The sequence below is a fragment of the Anabas testudineus genome, chromosome 14 (genome assembly GCF_900324465.2).
Source record: "Anabas testudineus chromosome 14, fAnaTes1.2, whole genome shotgun sequence".
In the NCBI taxonomy this organism is placed as follows: Eukaryota; Metazoa; Chordata; class Actinopteri; order Anabantiformes; family Anabantidae; genus Anabas; species Anabas testudineus.
Genome location: NC_046623.1, coordinates 635,772 through 655,034, shown reverse-complemented (window position 1 = coordinate 655,034; position 19,263 = coordinate 635,772). Strand labels below are relative to the sequence as shown.

Genomic DNA, 19,263 nt, shown 5'->3' with positions numbered 1-19,263 from the left:
ACTACACAGAAGGGTGGAAACAAAAGGAATTCCACCTACTGGACTGTGTTTTTTTAAACACATGTCCTGTGCTCCTAAGCATATGTGTTTAATTTTTCCTTTATTCTTTTTTTAGTATCCTTCTCCTTTATCCATACAACATGTTGTATGTATATTTGTAACAACTGCAGCAGCCTAATATCATAAGGTTTTCAGTGCCTGTGTTGGGCTGACATCATTGAAGCCTAACAAAGAGCTTCAAAGCATGCTCCGTGCTGCAATCACCTGTCAATCATGGCTGTACACATTAGGCTTATCTTGATCAAGCCTCACTCGTGAGTGTTTAGAGTATTTCCAGTTTTCAAGTCAAGTATTAGACCTATGTTACACAGTCTAACAATGTGCTTCATTATCCTCCCAAAATGCTGTTTGTTGCATAAAGATGATATTCAAGTAAATAAATCAATTCAGCGCCTAATGTGGATGTTTTATTATCATATGAGAAGACAGAAATGCTCTGCTGATGATTAAAATAAAATATTAACATTTAACTATGAAATTATGAAAGAAATCTTTTTTTAAAAATCTGTCACAAATTGTTGTGTGACACAATGCTTCACTTTTGAATTTTGGTAGACAATTAATTGTTGTTTTTTTTATAATTACTAGTAAGAAGAGTAAGCAGTCAAGAACTATTCATGTTAAATGAAAAAGACAAGATAGGTTATTTAGTTTGGTCCTAAAACCTCAGGCACATGATGTCTAATCATATTCTTAGCCTAGATGACACAGTATTTGCCTCTAGTAATACTGTGAGGAATCTCTGAGTTATCTTTCACCAGGATATCTCCTTTACATCCTACATAAAATACATGTCTGTATGTAATGTAATGTATGTAAAACTGCCTTCTTCCACCTAATATTGCTAAAATTAAAGCCTGTCTCAAAATGATGCTGAAAACTAGTCCATGCACTTCTTACTTCTAGAATAGACTATTGTAATTCACTACTAATAGGATGTCCCTATAACCCATTTAAAAGTCCCCAGTCCAATCCAGAGTTCTGACTGGAATTAGCAAGAAAAGTCATATTTCTCTTACATTAGCTTTTCTTCATTGGCTTCCTGTAAAATTCAGAATATAATTTTAAATCCTTCTCCTCACATCATATGTTAAAGACCTTATAGTTCCTATATATAGTACTTCGTTCTCAGAGTGCAGGTATACTCATCGTTCCTAGAGTTTATAAATTTACAATGTGAGGCGGAGACTTTAGCTGTCAAGCTCGTCTCCTGTGGAACCAGCTCCCATTTCAGGTTCCCTGAATGCTCTACATTTAAAACTAGGCTTAAAGGTCCCCTATTATGCTTTTTGGGCTAAAGTATATTGGTCCTGGGTGTCTCAAGAATGTGTCTGCAAATTTTCATGCCGAAAAACCATGTAGACACTTACACTGGCCTGTCTGAAAGTGTACACCTCAGGCCCTCTGTCAGAACAAGCTGTTTTTGGGGTGTGTCACTTAGTATGCACATGAGATGTAACCCCCCTGCCTCTACGGAGAAATTAATATGACATAGTGGAATTTGGGCTACAGCGTGGCAACGGGAAAGTCCTGAAATATATCCTTACTGGATTCAGTGACTAAACGAGAGCAACTATTTCGAACAATGCAGCTTCAGAGCTGCACAGAATACAATTCAAAGTAAAAGAATAGCTAAAATCAAATCAGGACTGTATCAAGTACAAATACTGTGCATCTGACCCAAGAGATCTACCGGAATTTAGGAGATAAATTACTGCAGCTTCCCTTGTGCCCTGCAGATCTGCCAATCCAATTTCAATTCAATTTCAATTTAATTCATTTTAATTTGTATAGCGCCAAATCACAACAGAAATCATCTCAAGGCACTTTACAGTGTAAGGTTTAAGACCTTACAGAGTGTAATGTATAAAACATTATACAGAAAACCAAAACAATACCATCTGAGCAAGCTTTAGGCAACAGTGGAGAGGAAAAACTCCCTTTAGAGGAACGACCCTTAAGCAGAAATAGGCTAAGAGTGGGTGGCCATCTGCCTCGACCGTTTGGGTGTATTAGTAGAGGGGGTTCAGCAGACTAACTTATAGCAGCATACCTAAGGTGGTTCAGAGTATCTGAGCCATCTCTAACTTTATAAAAAAAGGAAAGTTTTAAGTCTAGTCTTAAATGTAGAGAGGGTGTCTGCCTCCCACAAGTAAACCTGCACTCTGAGAACGGATAGTTCGGCTGGGGAAAATATGGAGCTATGAGGTATTTATGATAAGATGAGCTTGATTATTAAGTGCTTTATATGTGAGGAGAAAATGTGAGGAGCCAATGGAGAGAAGCTAACATAGGAGAAATATGACCTCTCTTGCTAATTCCAATCAGAACTCTGGCTGCAGCATTTTGGATTAACTGCAGACTTTTTAAGCAGTTATTGGAACATCCTTTTAATAATGAATTACAATAGTCCAGTCTGGAAGTAACAAATGCACGGATTACTTTTTCAGCATCACTTTGGGACAGGATGCTCCTAATTTAAGAAATATTTATCAGGTGGAAAAAGGCACTGGGAGATTTTTTTATGTATGAAGTAACAGAGATATCCTGGTCAAAGATAACTCTGAGACTTCTCTGAGATAAGAGTGTTACTTGAGGCAAATGCAAAGTCATCTAGGGTAAGAATGTGATTAGACACAATGTCTCTGAGATTTTTAGGACCAAACAAAACAACCTCTGTCCTGTCTAGGAGAAGGAAATTGGAGACCATCCAGGCCTTTATGTCTTTGAAGCATGCTTCTGTCATGATGCAAATAGAAGATCATTAGTGACTGTCTCCGGTGCTGTTTCTGTACTATGATGTACTCTAAATCCTGACTGGAAATCTTCATACAAGTTATTCCTGCATAGGTGGTAACATAATCGCTTTGAAACTAAATTTTTGATATCTGACAGGACCATTAATGTAGCTTCAAACATAGTGTAGACCATTGACAAGGTGAATTTAAATGTGTTTCTAAAAAAAACACATCTGATCTTGGAAATATACTCTAACAAGATTGTTGGTGCACTGTTGCAGATTATGCCGAGCTGAATGTGCCAACAAGGTCTAAAAATATCGCGCAGCATGATTTTCCAGCGTGGCTTAGATGACTGTATGTGCTGCCAGGTTAGTATGCTCGGGTAGCAGAATAGTATTCCAGCGTTTTGCACACTTGTATGAATGAGCCAATGTGCTTTTCAAGGTAAAGTGGCAGCTGAGACACCCCCACGCTAAAGATTATTTATGTTTTCTGTTTTAAAAAGGTAAAAGTTAAGTTCATACATTTCCTAAATGTTAAAAATGTTGTGATTGTGTAATTATCAGCCTCTGGATTGCCAAAGTAACAACACTCACTGTCAGAAAACAAAAACCTATGAGTCCATAGCAGCTGTGTAACCATGTTGACACTGAACAAACTGTCAACATTAGTTGACAATGGGGCGTTCAACACTTCACCCAACATATCTTTGGATTGTGGGAGGTAACCAGAGGGGATCCATAGAACAGGGAGCAAGCAACATGCAAACTCTTGTGTGCACCATGCAGCACTGAGTATCCTAAAGTAACTGTTGAAACTGGATTGTGTTCTCTCAGGAAGCAAGATAATAGTCAACCATGTCTTAGACTTCCAAACAGGATTCTTTGGCCATTGTAAACACAATCCTCATATCCAAACGTGAGATGTTCCTACACAATCATCACTGGGCTAAAATACATGTCATTGTTGGTAATACGTAGTGCCATCTGGAAGAGACAGCATAACATTGTGTGTGATCCCCATGGATTTATAGAGTGTCTATAAATCTGTATAGAGTTTCTCTTAAGGTGTCATTACGCTTAAGGTAAGCTTCATAGATCTCCCTATAGTGATGTTAAGGTGGACACACAAAACCTGTCTTGTTTCTGTCCAGTTATAGAAAAGAGTCATGTAGCAATCTGCAGGCAAGCAGAGCAAAGGACAACAGGGGTGTAATAGATAGAGATAGATGGAGATAGTCACCTATAATACTGAGCTCACATATCATTAATCCTGTGCTTACCCCATGGACTACCTCATCAACAACACCCATGTGGACATGTAAGATCTCTGCTTGTGACCGTTTTACTGGACTTAACTTGACATGTTGGTGAATGATGAATTCCACAGATGTTTAGAGTATTACTGGAAGTTGTGTTTTAGATGGAATGAATATTAAAAAATGGGCCCCTAGGAACAGACACTTTAAGCAGACACATAACCTCATGTTCCAGCTAGTGGAATTTAAAAATCTATCCATGCCTAGAGACATAACTTTATTTCTGAGAATTGTGATTATTTTTCCAATTTAAATAAACACCCAAAGCCACAGATGTGTCCTCTTTGTGTTGAGGTTCTTAGATACTAGATAGTTGGTTATTATTATATATTATATTATATATAAGTTATTATTTTAATGGTGTGTGTCACTGGTGTGGTTGCTAAAACTACTCTCACCCAGTATGTGATACTTTCATTTTTGTGTCATGACCACAGTCTCTGAGAAAACAACTGTTGGTGTAACCTCCATGTACAGTAACATGTCAGATGTAGTCAGGAATCTTTCATCTGTTGCTGATGCCACCTCTTGTGCCACAGCAGCTTCCAGTGCAGTGACCAACAGCAACAGAAGCTTCTTCAGTCCTTTATGCATGGAACTCTCCAGTGTGAGTTGTTAATTTGAGTGATAACTCTCACATACAGCTAACCAAGCACACATTTCTGTTAACAGGATGCCAACTACTCCACTCCTCCGTCCATACCACCATTCTGCTTGGAGCTAAAGACCAAAGTCCATGTGCAGGTCAAAGCATCCAACCCGACTGCTCATTAAAAGAATCACTTTTGTCAACTTGTTTTTTTCTCAGCTGTCATTCTGAAGAGATAAGGTTTAATGTTTGTGTTGGGCCTATCACTTTTACTGGTCTGTACACATGTCTATGGGCAGTATGGACTAAATAGCTCTCAACAATCTATGACAACAATCTACAACTAATATTATTCTATAGAGAAAAGTATGAGATAGTTTCATCCTTTCTTATTAGTTTACCATTGAATTATGAATATATGTATTCTACATAACTACTATGTCTACGGTAAAATTAATTTGTGTCCTCTACAGAAGGCTTGGACAGTTTTCGAGAGGAACAAAGACGCAGCACTCTGCAGTCCACAGGAACAGGAAGCGCTTGCTTTACGTTATTGCTGCCAAAGATGGATCAGGCAGATATAAAAAAACTGTTTCACTTCCTTGTTCCATCACCACTATGTCGTTTTTTTTGTCCAACAAAGACGTCAAAGAAAGTTTTTTTCATATTAGAAAAACTGTGCCTATGTAAATTTGTGATTTGTGAAGGTCAGAGGCTTCCTTAGAAAACTCTCATAGTCCTAGCCTAAGAGTGATTTAGGGTGCTTTTACACCTTTGCTTTAGTCCAAATCAGTTGATGAGTTTGTAAACTTGGAGCTTTTTCTTTTTGGTTCTGTTTCTTTTCACACTCAGAAAAATCCAAGTGAACTAAGATGAAGATTTGTGGGTCTCGGTGTGGTTGTTTTGGCACTCGGGTGCGATTACCGTGTTCACACCAGACAAAACGGACGAGTGGCATGGGTACTGAGTGCCACTTATCCAGCAGGTTGTAGCAGTATATTAACTTTATGTTTTATCATCTAAATATCAAAATGAAAAGATCTGGAAAAGCAATGATCAATTCCTCAATCCTAACTGGACTGCTACAACCTGGATCATGTCATTGTTTTTTGTTTGTTTTACAAAGATTATTTAGAAGAAAAAGTAAGAAGGATTATAAAGATTACTAATATTTAATAGTTCCTCTTAAACCTCCTACTCTGTCAGCTTTTCTTTAAGTTTATTTCAAGTGTCATGTCTTTTATTGTGTATTTATGTTATTGCATCCACTGTCTAACATTTGTTAACCTATACAAGTAGAATGTGCATCTAGTTATACAGCAGATGTAAAACAACAAAGGGACGTTTCCACATCATCACATATTTAATCATCTTCTGTAAGATATATGAGTCTAACACAGATAGCCAAACAAAGGTAAAGGGAATTCATTATTTATATCACTGTGATGGCTGCACTTGCTGCCACACAACTGTTTATAGAAAGAAAACAGCCTTAGTTCATTTAATATACTTTATATTTATTTTGTATGATTGAAAGTACATTAGTTTCCATCTGTACCGTGCACATTTAATTATCTAAACAGTCATACTGCTGTTTTAATTATTGCTGCCACTGGTAATAATATAGATCTTTGAGTTACCAATGCTGAGGCTGCCACTACTAGTTCCTGCTGCTGCTGCTGCTGCTGAACACTCATGTTCTCCAGCTGGTGCAAAGGATGCAGCCCTGGAAACAGAGCTATGTCATACAGTAAATGGCTCACTATGTTCATTTATATAGATATCGGTCCTTTGAATGGAGTTGTATTGGATTAATTGTTTAATTATTTACAATTGATAAGGCTGACTGTTATGTTTGTGCTGTGTTTTGTTAGTAGTATTTGTTTTTAGATACCCCTGTGTGTCCTATATAGTCTGATCAGCCAATTGCCTTTTACATTTTTGCATAAATAACCCCTTTTTTTGAAAGTCCACCTCTGTTTACTCTTTCCTGCCTGCTTGGTCCCTCACACACACACAGACACCCCCATCACTGAAAACAGTTAAATTCTTTTCAATGTTGACAAATATGACAAATTAAATTTTTCATTTCAATTTTATTTGTATAGCGCAAAATCACAGCAGACGTCATCTCAAGGCACTTTAGATTGTTGAAGGTTTAAGACCTTTCAAAATATGACAGAATGTATACAGAATTATATAGAAAACACAACAACTCCACTTGAGCAAGCTTTAGCACTGACACATCATACAATGCATCATTTCTTACTGCTTTCTAGGTTTAAGGTGCCACAGGAATGCACGTTACCTTTGACTGTAACCAGACTTGGTTATCTTTCATGGACTTGTGGTTCTGTAAGGCTGGACTGCTAAATGCTGCCAACCGTACTGCTGGCACGGTACAGTTTACAACAGACTTTTATCTACATGACAAGCTTTGTTTGACTCTGTGTGAGTATAATAGGATGGAATTTCCTTTTCAATTCTGCTGAAAACTGTACCACAGATTCAAAGGGAAACTCTATCAGCACGATGCTCAGTTACTGAGAGGGACGGGGAGAAAAGTTGGGTGTTGTATATAAGAAAGCATGTCAAGAGAATCAATGAGACTTTGAACTTGCCAGCAAGCATAGGTGGACAGCAGTGATACACACACACTGTCACAGTGTATTTGCTAACAAACAGCAAAAGTAACAGTTCAGTGATCAGCATTACTTTGGTCAATGATTGGAATAGTCAGCTGAATAGTCATTTTATTAAACAAAAGGCACTTCAAACCTCTCATTTGTCTTTGTTTCAGTTTATATAATTCACTTCCTGAATACCAGTGCTTTTAATATAGTATTAATTGCACATTGTCTTAAGAATAATTAAATCATATAATTGACATATACCCTGTGTGTGTTGAATGTGTAATACAGCAAATTGTGTATAGCAGCACTGGGGCCCTTATAAGTTAAGCTAGAAAAAAAAAGTGATTCTCTATCACCTTATTAGGGCTATACAATACAGGTTGTGTGTGCATGTGTGTGAACTCAGACCATAAATTCAACTGGTGTTGTGATGCATTCACATATAAAAACATACTCTAGTTATGCCATTTAAACAGAAATGCAGTCAAATTCAGAACTTTGATTTTGAACAGTGTACATAATTGGAATGCCTCCTGCTAACTAGCATCATTGGTGGGTACAGTGTACAGCCTACAGGAGTGTCTGTTCCCAAATGACAACTGCAAATAGAAATATTTATAAACTGCTATGATTTCTTATAATTATCTGTATGTTTTACCATATGTTGTCTTGTCAGTGATGAAAAGCCTCTTTTATGTAAGTCCATGGAACTAAATCTCAAGTAACAGCGATTCATGGCCTAAGTACACAGAATCTGTGACTTGAAAACATCAGATAAACTAACATGTAAACAACAGTGGTGGAAAGAAGAACTTGATTTGAGCAGAAACATTATTTAAGAGGCACATGTGGACCATGGCTATACATTCATGTTATTAAAATGATCAAGTTTAATAGTGTATCATTTTTTTAATGGTTGCAGTTTTTGTACTGAAAATACACTTTAGAAATGTAAATTAGTAAATCATTTGAAGTGTTAATTGTAGTGGCATACTTTCTTAGGCAAGTTTAGTAGTTGAACTTTGCTTTTTATGGTCAGTGACACTGTCACTGTCTCTTCAGCCTCAGACTGTCTTTCTATACATTGTCTCTGATTAAATAATTTCTTATTTTCTATCCTTTCATGATTCAATTTATTAATGTCTATGTGAAAAGCAAGAGAGAAGTTCAAGTGGAAGAAAAGTGGAAAAAAACACATTGTATACTTTTGCTTTTTTCCAGGGCTTGTAATGCTACACCTGTCCACCAGAAGGCTGCAGTGAGTTCTTCTTCTTGACCACTTGCCTGCCCTTGTTATCAGATTCCTGCTGCGGTTTTATTAATGTGCTTTTTAATTTGGCAGTTTCCACAAACTATTGTCAGACTGTTGCCATAAACAGTTTCTGTTTAGTTTTTTGGATTACCCACTGGTTGCATCTGTTTACCTAATTATGTGACAATCTGTAAGGTTGGTCTTGATTTTTAAAATTCTATACATTCTGTGGCTCAATCTTCGTTCTAGTTTGGGGGCTGGATCCTCCACGTTCTGTGCTTCTTGACCACATTGGGTAGGAGAATAACAGGTATAATTAATAAAAAGGATGAAAAGTAAATTTAATTTAGCTTTTTTTCAACATGCTGGCGTTTTGAACAGAGCAGCATTAACAGAACAGTGATTAGTAACATCACTATTGGTAACAACTGCGTGTCCATGATGAAAATGTGTGTCTTGAGAAGAAGGAACAGGTCTGATTAAGGCAGACTTCCTTCCTGTTTTAAAAATAAACAAGAATGTTCTTTGCTGGATAGCTATAGATAGATGTGTGAAACAGTTTTTACAAGCACCTAAAGAATATAATAAAAAACATTAAGTCATCATTGTATTGTATATTTTTTTCTGTGGTAATTTAGCAATTGTTGTAGTTACTGCTACAGCTACATTTTTAATATTTGTGTTATATGTGTTAGAAATTCAAGAGATGAAAACCAACAATAAGTTGTGATTATTATTATTAATAATGATTATTATGTGATTAAGATCTGTAAATCCACAACCTGTCTGTCTGTATCCTACAGCTCCATCGGTGTTCAAAACCAAACCAAAACATAGAGTTACTAAGTCAAAAGAAGATATCCTTGCCCTTTACAAATAAGGTAAAGGATAAAAAAAGCTAGTGAAGGAACTGAATATCCCTAGATACACTCTGCAGTTTCAAAGTTAAAGGAACACTAGCTACACGACATGGACATGGCAAAAAAGGAGGTCATCAAGGGCTACAAACAGATTCTGTGAAACAGATGAAGAAAAACCAGCAATTCAATTCAAAAGATTTGACGTTTGGGCACCACTGGACTGTTATCACAATTATACCTCAGTCCACCAAAAACGGGTCTAGTCACTTGACTTGAACCCCATAGGAAACTAATTTGAGACTGCAGTAGTCATTAAACATTTCATGTACTGAATTTGAAGGCACAACTTCAAACATTAGTTGTGTTAAACTACTTAAATTGTTCTTTTTTGATCATTGCAAACAGCTAAAGGTTTGTGAATTTTGCCAAAATATCTAATTTGCAGTGGGGGTTGAATCATTTTGAGCATGACTATTTTCAATTATATTCAGTTTAGTTTATTTATAAGGCGCCAAATCACAACAAAAGTCATCTCAGGGCACTTTACAGTGTGAAGCGAGGTATAACTAGAACTACAGTATGTAGAAAACTCAAGAATCCCACTTGAGCAAGTACTAGGTGACAGTGGAGAGGGAAAACTCCCTTTAGCAGAAGAAACCTCCAGAAGAACCAGGCTCAGGGTGGACGGCCCTCTGCCTCGACCAAGTTATTGTAACATAGTTTTGAGACAAGCACATGCTTTTGGAAGAATCAGCTGTTTGCTATTGTATGACAATACAATATAAAATTGTAATATACGAAAAGTCTGTGAACTCATGATCATAATGTCAACTAGAGGAACATGCTGTGATGATGCATTCACATAAGAAAACATTAGAATTTATGACTTGATTTAGAACAGTGTGCAATATTGGAACAGCTTCTGCTATAACAGCTCCAAATAAAAATATTCATAAACTATGTAGGGTGACTGATGTTTTTTGAGTTCATATTGTACAAAATATTCACCATGACAACTCTATTTCCTATTTTCCAAATCCATGTGATTTTTTTCCTTGCTTTTTGCAGATTGACACAATGTTGTTTGTATGGAACTTTAGCAGCAGCAAAGTGTTAGTGTTCCTAATTCAATTAAATTAAATTTAGTTCAATTCAATTCAATAGTGCCAAATCAATCAACAACAGTCATCTCAAGGCAATAGAAAAAAGGTCTGTTGTCTGGCTCAGAGAGAGAGAATGCCATTAGTGACCTCAACCAGTGCTGTTGCTGTACTATGATAACAACATTTGCAACTACTTTTTCAAGGATGTTAGAGATAAAGGGCAGATTGGATATTGGTATATAATTGGTTAAATTAGAGTAGAGGTTTGACTACAGCAACCTTAAAAGCCTGTAATACATACCTGTTAGTAAAGATAAATTAATCGGATATAATACTGTTGGCCGATCAAAGGTAAAGCATCTTTAAGCAGTCCAGTGGGGATGGTGTCTAAGAGACATGGTTTAGATGGATTAATTAATGAAGTAATGCAGCATGATTTACGGGGAAAAAGCAGTCTTGTGTCAGTTGGAGGGAGCGTCTGATCAATTTTTTCTTTAATAGTTATGATTTTATTTGTAAAGAATTTCATGAAGTCATTGCTGCTGAGGGCTCAAGCATTTAGCCAGCGAGAACACAAACTTCCGAAGTGACCTTGAAAAAGTACTCAGTGTAAAACACCTCCAGGAGTGCAGTTCAAAAAGTGACCCCTGCATTCGCTGCGAGAAAAAATACAGCAACCAATACATTATTTCCAGTTAGGAAGAGTTCACTCATAATACAGCATGTGATCTTCAGTATAAACTACTGTATTTTCATCTAGCTTCCAGGTAAAGACAACATATAAAGCAGCTGATGTTTCCATTGTTTCCTTGCAGTACATAGTTCATAGCTTGATTTACAAACCATCACTATTATAAACGGGTTAAAGTTATTTTGAGTTTTCCAAGACGGGTTTCAGGTTTTAAAGACTGTGTTATTGTCACAACACAACAGTGAGATGACCCCCATAACAACAATGCTTTTAGACTTTAGACTTTATTATTTACTGACGTATTTTCCCTCCTCATCTTTTCTGACAGTTTTTCAGTAGTTTTTCATTTGGCTTGGGTCAGCGCCACTACTGTCCTTGAACTATCAGCAGGACTGGTGTCTGCTCCTTTGTGCAAGGAGAAACAGGATTGCTAGAACCCTGCACAGTGACCTCCAGCAGGTCACTGGTGTGAATGTCTATGACCCAACAATGAGAAACAGACTTCATAAGTGTGGCAGGTTTACTTGAGGAGCTACTTACAAGAACATTTATTCATTGTGTGATATTACACACATGAAACCCGTGTGGAAAAGGAAATGAATAACAATGAATAATGAAAGGGTGGAGTGAAATGCTGCCTGTTTTCAGAAAACGTATGTATGTGTTTTCCAGGTGTAGTACATGAACTTCTGAGTGTTGGGGAATACATAACACATATGTAACGAATTCATGTTTATTAGTACACTGGAAAATATATTTCCACATTCACTTATGTGGAGCACTTATTATTTAGTAATGAATAATTTTATGATGAAGCAAAAATCAGGATAAAAGAGTGATCTGTTTGGGAAAGAGTTAATGAATTATTTTGTTAAACCTGTTCAGACAAGCCTTGTTCCCAGAATGATATTACATCAGTTTCATCAGTCCGGCTACAAGTGTGGTATGTGAATGTCTCCCTTTTGGAAAACCAAAATTCTTCCAGCGTTTCGTGAATTCCTCAAATTGTAACGCTTTCGTCATGACATATCGGTAATTACACTGAAACCAAACATGAATCAGTTCCACTTTCGGCTGTGCGCCTGTAGCCTGCGAAACCTCCACGTGATTCTGGGAGTGTCCACATTTCCGACGGCGCTTCAAGGCGACACAGAAACAAAAGCCCCTGGCTTCCCCGTGCGCTGCTCCTCTTCGTCCTCCGCCTCCTGACGTAGGGCTCGGCGCTCTGTAGTTCACCTGCTCTGCGTTAGTCACGCGTACTTCGGTCTTTTTTGGACTTTCCACAGCTCTCCTCAACAACACTAACATTTCTGTGGCTCACATTTGACCTACACACATCGACAAACACTACCCATTTTTGAAGCTCACCAGAAGTATCCACAAATCCTGGCGGCTAACTTCTGTGTAAGGATGGATTCGACGTTATCCCTGTTTCTGGTTTTCGTGAGCGCCGGGATACTTCACCAAGGTAAGCCCTGGTAATAATGCGGGAGTAACGTTGCCTTTCACAACACGCTATACTGACTACCTTGTCCTCGGTATAGTCAGTACAGTATGTTTATTTTACAATATGCGTGTTTTATTCACTAGAAACTTAGAAGCCGGTCAACTAAATACTAAAGCTAGCGTAAACATTTGAGTACATGTGAAGTTACCGCTCTTGTTTTATGACTGTGTAATATCGTGTTGGCCAAGTCACAGCCTCTTCACGTCTTTTTACGCTTGTTTGGGCTGTAGTGCTCAAATAAACTGTAAAAGACTGGGAAATCATCACTGCTTTCCCCCCAGACGATACTGTAACGATAAGAGGGAGTGTTAGCGCGTAAAGTAACCAAGTCTTTGTCCTCCTATTAACTTTATGTTTGCATATAGCTAGCTATGAACTTACACCGGGGTGCCATGGTAACGCGGCAATGGTAATGCGTTTACGTGCCAACAGGAATGACTTTGACTACCCTGCCCGTACAGCTTGTATGGAGCTGTAATATGCAGTGTCATGGTGCTGGTTTCATTTTCGTCACTGCTAACAGGCATTTGTTTGTAATAAAGTTGTGAATAGAGTTGTAATGTGGGTTCTGTACGTTGAGCAGACATAATTCAGAGCTGCGCGTGTGTGTGTGCTGCGCGTGGCTGTGTTAGTTACTGGGTGTGTTTGAATGAGCCAAAGAGAAACCAGAAATGCCATGCATGTTTATTGACTTCCATCATTAAAGTCACAGGATCGTACAGTTGACACTTGTGTTTGAAAATAATAAACCATTTGTTATTGTGTGGTTAGGAAACAAATACTGTAAAAGCTGAATGTTCATCACACTAAAGTGCACCCTACAACCAGGAAAATTTAAGCAGACCCTCCGGGTTTGTGAAATCCTATTTTGGGAATCAGTGGTTTTTCCCAGTCTAATCTGAGAGCTAGATAGTGACTGGCCTTCCTTGGTAAGAAAAGAAGGGCTGGGCTGTAAAAGAGTTCAAACACTATGGCAAGCAGATTTAACATATACAAGGTAGATAAGATTCACATTATAGATATCTCTAATGTATTTCTGACTAGTCAAAACTATAATTGAAGATATCCACAACTACATTTTCACTAGTAACAATTCCAGTTAAAGATATCTGTAATTATATTTTGACTAGTCATAATGGCTCATTGACTTGAGTGGGAAAACTAGTTTTAAATATCTAGAATTCAGTTGTGCTTATCCGTAAAGTGAATTCCAGATATATTCAATTACATTATGACTAGTCAAAATTCAAATTACAAATATCTTTAATAGCATTTTGACTAGTCTCAATTCCAATTATAGATATCTGATAGATTAAATATATCAGCAATTACCACAGGAAGTTGAGTCATGGCAAATGGATTTTTGCAAAGAAACATTTGCATGACTCAACTTCCAGATAACTTCACCTGAATGATGAGAATCATTTTTGACTAGTAATATCTTAATTTGAGACATCAATCTAAAATGTGGCCAATTTAAGAAATCTTTAATTGGAATTATGACTAGTCAAAATGCCATTAAAGATATCTGTAAATTGATAAAATTGCTAAATTGGCGCAATGGCAATTGGGGATGTAATTTCTGATTTCTGCAAAGGAATGTTGTCGAAGATATCTTAAAATGTGATTCTTACTGATCAGAATGCAATTGCAGATATCTAATAAATGCTAAATATTTATATATTATAGAATTATAATTTTGCTTATTTGCATTATAATTTCAACTAGTCAAAATGCCGTTTTAGTTATCTTAAATGGATCATGGATATTTAGTTTAAAACTCTTAAATGTTAAAATGGCCTGCCATGTAAACACTGACTAAACTATTACCAGCATTGATACCACTGACATTTTCTTGTGTTGCTCACACAGCATGAATCAGTATAAATGACTGCAATGACAGCTTTGTCTTCCAGCTCTTATCTCTGAGTTGCATTTGTGTCACTGGCCACCTCTAGCAGAGCTGCTCTTTGTCAAAGCAGCTTTTGGGACAGGCATCCTGTTTGCTTGGTGGCTCACTGTGTGTGTGGTGGATTGTTTGAAGGGAGTGGGTGTTTGGTGGCCGACACTGACACAGCCAGGGGTTATATCTACATCACTCGATGCTATCAGGGCTCTCCCTGCATCAGTGACTCCACAGAGGGAGGGAGTGGTTTTTAGAAAGATTTAATTGATGATGAAATCGATATTCATTGTCAAATACCAGCAGAGTAGGTAGACTGTAAAGTTAGTTTCCAGCTTGATCTGTAGCATTCCACACATCAAAGGGGGAACTCAATCAAAGCAACTTTTTAGAGTTAAGAAGCCATGGAGGCTTTTTCAGGGTGACTTTAGAGTGGTAGTGCCACCACACAGTGTGGGCTGTGCAGATAAATATAAACTACTGATTGTTTGGAGAAGTCATTAGTGACGGATAATGGCATTTTAAGAGTATATTTTCAGGTTAGATGTGTAATAAATTAAGAAAAATAATTCAAGCATTCATAGTCCAGAAGTAGTATGGTAGCTGTAAGTTACTTATAATGCTTTTGTGAATACAGAATGTTACTAACAATGTCTGCTGATGAGTTCCATGGCCTCCAACAAAATGTTTTTAAAAATACTTGTGTGTGGGGTCAAGCACTGGCTATAGAACTGTTACAACATCTAGTTGCATATGTAGTGACTAGTTTATGTACTATTTTTATGTACTGACTATTGCAAGGCTGTATTACTGAGGCTAACCTTAACCGTCAGTGAAAAAAAATAGAATCCAATCATTGATTTAAATGCTGGCACAGTGAGAATGCCAACACAGATGGTCATCAAAAAAGAAAAGAAGGGAAACTTAATTTCAATCAACTTTAGCTGCAACAGTTATATTATTGTTATGTTATATTGCTGTGCTCTACAACGTCCACTCAAATAAATGCAAGTATGATTTTTTTGTTGTGTGATTGTCACCATGCTAAATTTCCAGAGTAAAATCCTATCAGGCAAAATACCTTTGTCAGTCGCAGTGATGAAAAGGGTGGGTGGATTTGTGTAGACAAGGGAGGGAGGTCAGCTACTTTCAACTACCTCCATCCAGTGACCCCAGTAGCTGATTTCTGAAAGGTTATGTTTGAATCCCCACCTTAATCTTTATGTTAGAGGGCTGTAGTTTAATCTTTTATTCATAAGCCCCCCCACCCCCACTTTTTTCCCCATGTTTTTTTGCCTACAACAACAGAATGGGAGCGAGTTTAGGAGGTCATGACCATAACATCACCAATCATGGGAAATGAATTGTCTACAGAGCGGTACTTCAGTTCCTACCCCAGAGGACCTGATTTCCTCACTCAAGCTGAATTAACAAATGAGTCAGGCAAAATGTGGTAAAATTGAATTCAGTCAGTTACTTTCATTTTACATGTAATGTAAATGTAAACATAGTGTTGAATAAACAAAAATCCCCAAGGTACATGATCTGTAATTAGCAAACAAGGGGATTTTACACCCAGCTCGTATCAGGTTAATTGTGCAGACATGAAACACAAACAGGTCTTTTAAAATGATCCTGTGACATGTGGGCAACTTTAATAAAGGATTTTTTATGGGATTAACCTAAGTTACGTTTTACTTCAAGCGATCCCTTGACACTTTGAGTCTTCCGTTAACAGTAAGAGGATCTGGTATCCAAGAAATACAGCTGTGTTCTACAAGAGCAGGGTATCAGGTATCTGTTAAGTGCTCAAAACCATCATGCTTACCCATCTGAGAAGGCTGTGATGTTTATGGCTTAGGCCTATGACACAGCCCATCACCACAGTTTATACAAAGTAGGCAATGCTAACAGTGTTTTTTGTCTAGGCATTAATATTGGCATATTTTTTCCAAAGAATCTGTCACAATTCACCTATTGTGAATAGGAGCTTCAACAGAGCAAACCAGTTAAGGTACTGCACAGGGCAAAGTTAAAACTGGAAGATACAACAGAATCAGAACATGTTGAAAATATATAATTAGCTCAGCCCTTCCAGCATTTGTCAATAGAAGAAGCATTGTACTGGGACCTGGGACTTGTATGTAAGTCACTAAATTGGACTTTTCCCCAAAATAACTCCCAAGACTAAAAAAGCACTTTACTCACAGGAATTTCCAGGAACAGTAACAGCAGCTGAATTAAGAAGCAGTGCTGCCGAAAGTGAAACTAAATGAGATCATGGGTAAACCCACTGCCATACTCACATACACACAGTATTCTCCCGTGGTGTGTAGGGTGTTTCTGTATACTAATGATGTCATGGTGAAAGCCATGTGACAGGTTCAGGGAAGTGTGATCGTATCAAAATGAGAAGTCAAATTCTGTGTTTGCCCAGATGTCAAGCTGCAGCTTTGTTTCATGTGCAGGGAAATTTAAATTCTAAATCCACCTTGCCAGAAAGAATTATAGTAGAAACAGTAATAGCATTAGGCAGCATTGAATGAAAGCAGCTCAGTAACTTCTTTCTGATTTGTTAGTTCAGTTGTTGATGGACAGGAATTAAGCAGTGTGTTCTCAGTTTAGTCTAGCTAGGGGTTTTCTGTCATGTAGACCAGCAATGTTTTTAAGAGACAGATATTCTATTAATGAAACTTATCTAACTCAACTCATTACTGAACACTTATTAGGTTATTAATTATTATTAAGATAGGCCATTAAACAGTAATAGAACGTGGCAGAAAAGTTTGGAAGCTGAGGTGATGGGGCAGTTTAGCTTCCATTTACAGATAACAAAAAAAGAAAAAAAAATGCTAGAAAGCCACGGGCTGCTGCTATTCGCAGGGGAAGAACATTTTATAGTGAAGCATCTGCTATTTTTTACCTGTCTGCAACAGATTTGGGCTGTTCTTATGGCTGAAAGATTCACAAATATCCTACCCTGTCTGCAGCTGTTAATGAAGTTATTTCAGTTATAACAGAGATTCAACCTTCTATTAAAGCTTAATTACCTCAGGGAAATCCGCTTCTTAAATCCAATTGGACCTACACTCCTTACTGCAAATTATTTCAAAAATAATTTCTTCTGCATTTCCATATTTCTTGGTGCTATATGTAGTCCTAGCCATGCTGTGCAGAGAGGGCCACTGAGAAGTTCTGTTAAATAAGCCCTAAATAAAAGAATAAATGTGTTTGCAATTTGCTGCTTACTATGTAGTTGCTGAATACATTACCCAACTAGTAAAGAGACAGTATAGTACAGAATGTGAAGACGCTACTGCGTTTAGTGGGCCCACCTAGGGGAAAGGCACACTTCTCTGTCTTCTCAGTCTTGTATATTTATGAACATGAGTAGACCTGATATTTCAAAATCAGCATTTGACTTGTTGTTTGACCTGCATTTGTGAGAGGTTCACCTCAGATATGCTCAGCTAAAAAATGAAACTGTGCATGTTACATCATTCAATGGTTGAATGAGTGATTAGCTATCATTAGCTATCATTTTTGGCTTCAAATCAACCTGATGCACAAAATTGGCTGCATGTTTTATCAACCTGAAGCATATCCAGTCTTTCTTTTTGAAACAGCAATGGCATTTAAAGCAGACTGCAGTATGGCCACTGTTTCAATGTAATTAGATTCCTCTCAGCAAGACGTCTGATCTGTGGCTTCCTCAAGCTTTTGTTTTTCGTTATTGCATCTCTGCACACATGCCAGTTCCCAGACTTGTCTTCATCATCTTAAAAGCAGCTGGGTTTGACAGAGAAGCATTTGAGTGCATGTCAAAGGATTGTGTTACACAGTGTATGTGAAGGTAGGGTATAAACATGCCTGGGGCAGAGGGCAAACTTACACTGCAGGTGGGGGTGAGGCAGAGTGTGTGTTGTGACTTCTGTCTTGCTGAGAGAGAGTGGTGGCTGACAACATGGGCACCATAGGAGACAAGAAAGTGGGTCATGTTGACATTGCTACTTTAATTGATGTGTCTCAGTGGCTTCACAAAGCAGGATTTCATTTTCATTTTAATTTCGTATGTTTTCACCCCAAAGACTCCTAATGATTGATAAAAGCACAGTTGTAGAGGACGTTGTGTTAAATCACTTCCAGCGTGTGTCCACCACACACTAAATTGCCAAAGTTTCAGCTTGTGTCATTTCTGTTAGCATCAGAATAATGACACTATTATCTTGATTGCTGTAACTGAACAACCAATATGCTTTGGACTCAGCATACTGACTTGAATGAGCCTGCAAAGATTTGAAGGATGGCTTACTATACAACTAAATACTTTCACAGAAAGGAAGAAAGTACATTCAGTTGATCACTGCACAAATGATGCACACTCACCTTGATGCACAAAGCAGTTTGAATGAGGGTTCTGCTGCATATCCTCATTTCCAAAGATGCAGACCATGCTGTGCAGTTGTTCGGGACAATGTGGGAATGAAACATTTATGTGCACAAATCTGCAGCAGTGCTATGTAGTTGAGAAAGAAGTAGAAAGAACTGAAAGTCCTGACCTTGGGCTGCGGTGGGAGAAAATTCTAGATTCATCTTCATTTAATTG

At 37.6% G+C, this 19,263-nt stretch overlaps 1 protein-coding gene across 2 annotated transcripts in view; it reads left to right on the top strand.

Moving 5' to 3' along the window:
* The first annotated feature begins 12,401 nt into the window (after positions 1-12,401).
* Positions 12,402-19,263, top strand: part of alcama (activated leukocyte cell adhesion molecule a) — a 42,230-nt gene continuing 35,368 nt past the window's right edge. Inside the window, exon 1 of one of the 2 annotated variants that reach the window (XM_026371930.1) lies at positions 12,402-12,715. In XM_026371930.1, the coding sequence (XP_026227715.1) occupies positions 12,658-12,715 (58 nt within the window). In that variant the 5' untranslated portion in view covers positions 12,402-12,657. The remainder of the gene's footprint in view (positions 12,716-19,263) is intronic. The other variant, XM_026371929.1, reaches the window with a different exon arrangement.